We start from the raw sequence: 7,624 nt of genomic DNA on the forward strand, positions 1-7,624 counted from the left end.
TATACCAAAATAGGATTCAGATGAAATATACAATGAAATGTAAAAAATAAAAATAGAAAAAATGTAGGAGAATGTTTTTAAAGTGCTGGGTTAGAAAAAGCATTCTCAAGATTCCAAAAAAGCCAAAAATGAAAGATGAAGCCATTTGATTATGTGTAACAAAAGTACCTACAAACAATGTTAAGGGAAACTGAGACACTGGAAGAAATATTTACAACCTATGCTACAAATAAAAGAGAGCTAAGAGAAATGGCCAAAGTATATTAACACACAATTTCAGAAGAGGAAACACAGGCCATAAACACAAAAGATTCTCAAACTTCCTGGTAATCAAGAAAATGCAAATTAAACTAACATTAGGATACAGTTTTTCACCCATCAGATTAGGAGAAGCTTTTCAACTTTAAAATGACGAGAAGATGGGGGCGCCTGGGTAGCTCAGTCAGTTAAGCATCCAACTCTCTATTTCAGCTCAGGTCATGATCTCACAGTTCGTTGAGTTCAAGCCCCATGTCAGATTCTGTGTCGACGGCGTGGAGCCTGCTTGGGATTCTCTCTCTCTCCCTCTCCCCCATCCCCTCTTCACTCTCTCGATCTCAAAAAAAATAAACTTTAAAAAAATTCAAATAAAATGATGTCAGAGAAACAAGTGTTCTCATGCTGGGAGGGGGATAAACCGGTAACAACCACTAGGAGAGAAACATTGCAGTATCTTTAAAACTAAAAACGGGCATACCTGTGAGCCAATTTTTCTACTCATGGTAATTCCACTGGCATGCCCAAGATACGAACCATGTAAATGCCCACCTACAGGGAAGCCAGTGAGTCCAGTATGCATACAGCACGGAAGTAATGAACCAGACTGAAATGTACCAACAAACTGGACTCTGGGCGACTGGACCTAAATGTAGAACAGTTTTTACCTCTAGCTAGCTGACCTCTACAGTTGGGAGCTTTGGTCTTATTTGTATTAAAGATGTAAAACATCTGCAATGTTTCAATTTCATATAACGATAAACTCAGAAACTGCACATAAACTGCACTATAAACTGCACATTTAATAGTTTTTAATAGAACAGTGGGCACAAGCCATATAAATATGCAAGCCATATAAATTCTAGTTTCATTTCTACCAGCATCATCACCTGGAACAATTCATTCAATCCCTGTGTTTTCTTAACACTAATGTGCCACCAGAGGTTCCTGGAAAAAAATGGGATTTCCATTCTAAATGTGTGTGTGTGTGTGTGTGTGTGTGTGAGAGAGAGAGAGAGAGAGAGAGAGAGAGAGAGAGACTGTGTGTGTCAAAAACAACCATATTTTTCCAAGACTTTTATCAGAGGTACTCTAACTGGCAAAATTCCACTTCAGTGCCAAAAACAATGACCTAATGTGAAATTCATTTTGAAACTTTTCTGACTGCATTTTGAGCCACACATTTCAAGTCACGTTTTCTAAGTTTGATTTAGCTGGGTTTTTTTTTTGGGGGGGGGGGGGGAATTTTTTTTTTTTTTTTCAGATCCTTTCCCTACCTCTGCACATCCAGAAGCTTGTAGTTAGGGTTCTCATATTTTTCCCACCTCGTCCCCAGCATTAAGTCTTCTATAGCTATCCCCAGTCTAATTTTAAACCTCTCATTTCATCTGGAGTATCAAGCTGAGCATCTGATAAGCCAGTTTGGGAGCTTTCACATTCATGAACAAATGGCACCTTTGTGCTAGTCTCTACATCTTCTCCCCCTGTCCAGCATTTCACTGATTTCAAGAAGAGAGGTCACTGCAGTCCGTGTGCGGACTATGCAAACATATGCCACCATGCAAATATATGGTGTTAATTTCATTCCAGTAAATTTAATCCCTTAGCAAATCTGAAATAGCATTTTTTTTTCCTCCCCAAGGTATGGAGCAGTTTCAGCAGGAATGCTGTGTGCCCTTACCACCCTGTCCCAGCAACTGGAGAATGAAAATGCTGTGGATGTTTTCCAGGTTGCAAAAATGATCAATCTTATGAGGCCTGGAGTATTCACAGACATTGTAAGTACTTTGCTTCTTTGTGAAACCTGTTCCTCCATCAACCGAAACTCAGGCAAACACTTGAATTAGAGCAGCAGTTGTCAGTGAGGGGTGGTTTTGCCCCGCCCCCCCACTCCCAGGGGATGTTTGGCAACATCTGGAGACTTTTTTTTTTGGTCATCACAACTGGCGATGGAGACCAGTGCTCTGGCACCGACTGAGCAGAGCCCAGGGAAGCTGCTAAACATCTTGGCACGCAGCAGACACACCTCTCCAACAAAGACTCATCTTCCTGAAAACATCATTAGTGTTGAGAGCGAGAAACTCTGCTTTCTAGAGTATGGTATTCTCCAGTTCTAGCACAGGGATATTCCATTCTCTTAATTCACTGTCTGTACTGAGAATGAGTTCCCAACTAACAACAATCAAAGTGACATGCAGAAGGCAAAGGTCTCCACTATGAAAGGATTCAAGTCATTTTTTAAAGTTTCTTAGCATAAATGTATATTCTTGTTTTTTTATAATTACCTTTTTAAAAAATCGTTCTTTCTACCTTAGATGAAATGACTAAGCTGTTCTTTGTCTCAAAGTGTCTTCTCCTTGTTTTTCAGGAACAATACCAGTTTGTCTATAAAGCAATGCTCAGCCTGGTCAGCACTAAAGAAAATGGAAATGGTCCCATGACAGTGGACAAAAATGGTGCTGTTCTCATTGCAGACGAATCAGACCCTGCCGAGAGCATGGAATCTCTAGTGTGATTGGAATCCCGAACGGGCACTTAATTTGTAAAACTTCTGAAGACTGAGAACTTTTTTGAGGCCTTTTTTGCCAGACTCTAGGTTATACAATAACCCAGTTACTTTTTTACACTGATAAAAGTTTTGATATTTATTTTTTGCCATTTTATGTCTTAATGGTATCCTACTGAGCATTTGCACCTCTGTTCATTTCACACAGTGAAACGCAATTTTACCTAGTTTGCACTATATGATCAGTGTTACTGCCTATAATCTAATCCTAAAGCAAGCCCTGATGTGACATTCCATGAGAACACACATGCTACTTTTTAGTTCAGTACAGTGAAGGTTTTGTCAGGACAGTGGATCTTGGTTTTTTTATTATTATTGCAAAAGCAGCTGCATCCTCCTAGCAGGCAATGCTGAGCTTTTCCTCGGTCCTCTCCTCTGTTTGTTTTAGGCACTGCTCAATACTGTCTGCCTTCTGTACTTTAATGGAGTGGATGGGCATTGTTTTCTTGTAAAGAAGAGCAGGTTCCTGGGAGCTACTGAGACAGTCTGTCAACCTCATGGCCTTGAAACAGTTCCGTTTATGACGGTAAAGGTATCCATTAAGAAATTAGAAGGCTTAAGAGCTTTATGTGAACATCACTTATTAGTTGAAGTTATATTCATAGCTTAAAAAAAATTCCCCAACTGTGTCAAAATAAAGGATATCTCTGTATTACAGTTTTCACAGTAGCTATGTGGACGGTGTGTGTTATTTCCATCTTGACCCTCTGAAATAGCTACACCCTGCAGTCAGGGCTATCTTTTACAATAGGGATATGGCAATAGTTTACACATCTCCCCTTTAGTAACTCTCCATTAATGCTTCTTGGTTTCTAATACCATACATCATGGCAGGTAGAACAATGAAAATTTCTGCAGGTGTGTAACTTTGAAATTAGCCCTCTAAAATATCCCTATTACTCGTCTAGCACTCTAATAAAAACTACCTAAATAGTTAACATTCTTTTCTTTCCTTTTTTGCCAAATATTTCCTGATAAATTCCATAATGACATATATTCTTATACTTAGGATAAAACTGAAAATACTTTATTAGCAAAAGTCTTGGGACTATGTAGATTCCCACACGTGGAGAAGTCTGATTTGGAGAGACGAAATCAGAATCTTGAATAAAAGAGGATATGGACATTTTCAAATAGATTTTCAAAGATGGGGATGGCTTGGTGTGGTTTAGCCCCAAGAACAGATACACTTCCCTCAAAGAGGCTAATGATCATTACACAGAGCCCAAGGAACTTATCTGATCTAGCCTCTGGAGCCATATTCACCCTGCCGTAAGTACACAATTGGGAAATTAGGAGCATTGATAAGAAATTTCAGTTCAGTTAGAAAAATAAGCTCCTTACTGAGATCTGTTCTATTACATATTTGTGTTTAAGGGATGGCTTCTGTTAGAAGTGAAGTCATCACCAGAACTGGGCCTGTCAAGAAGAAAAGAGTTTTGGTTAATTTTTATGTCAATAAACTTCAACAACAACTCCATACTGGCTACTATCATACTATCTGGGTAGGTTCTGTGACATTAATGATAATCAGTGCTGAGGTTCTATTTCTCTTAAGTCGGCTTTCTGTGAAGTCTGTCAGAGTGGTGCTGAGGAAGCAAAGCCACTAAGGAGAGGCTACCGTCCAAGTTTGGGAGTTCCGATGCACAGGCCAGGTTGATGGCGTTTTCATGAACTGTGTCACTTGCCAGGGTTAATCTCATGTTTTCATCACATAAATTCTACAACATGGCAATAGTCCACTGTTCACAAACCATGTAGGTGAGGCTTAAGGAAAGGTGCGCAAGTGAGCGAAGTCCGCTAAACTGTACGTGCTAGAGGAAAGAACACCTCTGCGGCCCCTCCACTGCTGTCAGAGGTAACACCAGGAAGCTCTATCTACACAGAAGGAGAGAAGCTTGAACACAGAAACACCACAGCTGCCGGAAGGCTGAGGGGAATCAGGAAGGGCAAGGTTGCAGATCATGGCAAGAGCTAGATCCTTTTCAGTCAATCAAGCAGATTATACTTAATTTATATAGAGTATTGATAGGAGTGAACTCTTTTTTAGTAGTTGGCACAGGTTTGGCTGTGAGAAGTAATGTTGGGGTTCATGGTCCCTTGGTAATTTTTTCTGAGACAAATGAACACTGCTTAGAAAACAGCACGTATTTCCTTCTGTGCTATTTATAGAGGGCTCAATTCGTGAAAACCGTTAAGTTCCAACACAATTCTGTGACCATTTCTTACATGGGTATCGTAGTTATAATAAAAGAAAGATCGCGAGTAAACAGAAGCATTGAAAAGGGTGGCTTGAAGTTCTCAGAGAAATTGTGTGTCTATAGTGGGCTTGAGCCAAAGTCTGCAAATCCTCACACACTGGAACATGAGCAGTTGCTGTTTGCCCATCTTGCCTAAGTGGTCCAAACACACTTCAGTGAGGACAGCTCTGTTCAGCAGTTCGTTCCTCACTTGCCCCAGAGAGTGTATCCTGAATATGATCCTTCATTTGTTATCAGTAGAAATATGCTTGCATCTTTCCAGAGGCAGAGAGTTTCAAAGATGGTGTTTTGTTTGAGACATGAACACACTGCTTAACTACACAACAAGGTTATTACCATTTGCACTCAGGGGGAAAGGAAATAGCTATTGCAAACGATCATGTGCTATTTTATAAAATAAGCTGGTGGGTGTATGAATTTAGCTCTAGGTGAACAGAATGCACATATCATACAACACTGGACTGCAGTGATCAGAACAAGTGGCCATACTGGGCATCAGAGGAGACCCCTTACTGGCATCAGGAGAACTCTTTTTGCATCCAAAAGCCACAATGTCTTCTTTTATATACGCGTGTGTTAAAAAGTTAACTTCTGAATTTCAAAAGTAAGATCATTGAATTGGTTTTCCTAAATTTTTATGCCTTGGAGCTTTAAGAGTCTATTTCAAGTTGAAGAGTCCAGCACGGTCAGAGAAGTTGATGGTGTTCAAGGTTTGGCTGTTGGAAATTTTAGCCCAGAGTGACATATTGAAATCAACAAATAACCTTAATTATTTTATAATGACACAGCACAACTGCCTTGTTAGGAATTTTTTTCTTAAAATGCATATATATTTAAAAATTAAAATATAGATACCAATTTACCAAAGATACATATTACTAATTCTAAGCAAAAAATAAACCCAAACTCATCACAATTTAAGAAATAATAATCAAAATGTAGTTTGTCTTAAGAATTTAGCAATTATACTGGAAAATGCATTTTCAACTCCTGTGTTCTAAAGATTATGTTCAAAAGGTGCCAGTGAATTTTTATATGAAGGGAAAATGCCTGCTTTTTTTTTTTTTTTAAACAGCTATAATTTCACTTACCCCTTTGCGCTTTCCCTTAGTTGCCATTTAACATGCGATACTGGCTTTACTTACCTCTAGAAAGAAGGCATGCTACAAATAAGAAGGAATTGTACTAATATTTGGCCTCTACTTTGTCTTAGCTGTTAAACTGTTTTCAGTATTTTTGTTAAATATTTGCAAAGGGAAGCATTTTCTACAGAGGATAATTAATTTCAAGAAAAATCTTGAGTTTTAAGAAATAAACATCTCCAGAAAAGGAGACAGCCGATTTTATAAAATGTTGCAACTCTCCAACATTTGGGGTAGTGACTCCTTTTTTGTTAAGACATTTGAAACTAGCCAAGCAGCCATTGTTTCTAAAAAAGAAAAAAGAAAAAAAAACCTCAGCCTTCATGTTAATTCATGTTTCTTTCACTTCATTTTGAAATAGCTAAAATCATTAAAACTGTAAATATTTTGTTGCTTGGATAAGCATCTTCTGGAAACTTTGTATCTATGGTATATAATCATAGAATTTTATATTTTCATATAAAGCTAATTTTTTTCTAGTTTCAACTCCGTCATAGTTTTGTTTTGTTTTGTTTTTGTTTTAGTTTTTTGGGTTTTTCTTTGTGGTGGATATGTGAATTCAACTTTCTGTATATTGAAGTAGCAAGAACTATATCTTTGCATTCCAAAAGAATCCAACACGTGTTATTTCTTTGAGGCAGTGATTGTGAAAATTGGGTTTTCTTTCTTAATTCCATTGACCATTTGTGCAATAGGAATTAGACATAATTAGTCACTGAATACATTCGTTGCATTGACCCATTTGGAAAAAGTGATTGTTGTTTTGTTTTGTTTTTTTAATTTGTTCAGGGGGGAGGGGTTTTGTAACCTGAAATTTTTCCCTTTTTTCTTCTGTTTAAAACTATATCAAATCATTCTATTATAGTGTTATTTAATATGTAAATTGTATTGCTATACATAAAATAAAGTATGGTTTTTGATGTAATCATTAGTGCTGAGCATTTCTATGAAAGTATCTCCAATAAAATTAAGTTACTAGTCTCCCTTAACAGATAACATTTATTTTACTACCATGAAAACTAAGACAGAGGGTTGGCAGGCATAAATGTAAAGAGTCATCTTCACATAGGCAGCAAACCAAAAGAAATGTCTGTTCTGAATTCTACCTTTCTCAAAGAGTGAAGAATGACAAATGTTTACCTACATATGGAATCAAACTTGATTTGCATTATGAATCTGCTAAGGTGTAAGCAGAATTATTACTTCCTCCAGTATACCAACTAGATTTATAGCAACTTCTACCTCTTATTTAAGATGTTGGATGAAGGATGTATCCTGCCAACAATTTTGGAGACTCTATGAGATGTATGTAGGATCCCTACAATTGCTTCTACTTACGAGCAATTTTGACATTTCCAGACAGGGAGGGGTACGCAGGTCTCAAACCTGATGGCTTGGGC

At 37.8% G+C, this 7,624-nt stretch overlaps 1 protein-coding gene across 3 annotated transcripts in view; it reads left to right on the forward strand.

Moving 5' to 3' along the window:
* PTPRG (protein tyrosine phosphatase receptor type G) overlaps nt 1-7,171 on the forward strand; it is a 709,519-nt gene extending 702,348 nt beyond the window's left edge. For 2 of the 3 annotated variants that reach the window (XM_049642644.1, XM_049642643.1), the window contains 2 exons: nt 1,898-2,033; nt 2,624-7,171. In XM_049642644.1, coding sequence (XP_049498601.1) covers nt 1,898-2,033; nt 2,624-2,770 — 283 coding nt within the window. In that variant the 3' untranslated portion in view covers nt 2,771-7,171. The remainder of the gene's footprint in view (nt 1-1,897; nt 2,034-2,623) is intronic. The other variant, XM_049642642.1, reaches the window with a different exon arrangement.
* Nucleotides 7,172-7,624: the final 453 nt, after the last annotated feature.

This window comes from Panthera uncia, chromosome A2 (genome assembly GCF_023721935.1).
Source record: "Panthera uncia isolate 11264 chromosome A2, Puncia_PCG_1.0, whole genome shotgun sequence".
NCBI classification, from domain to species: Eukaryota; Metazoa; Chordata; class Mammalia; order Carnivora; family Felidae; genus Panthera; species Panthera uncia.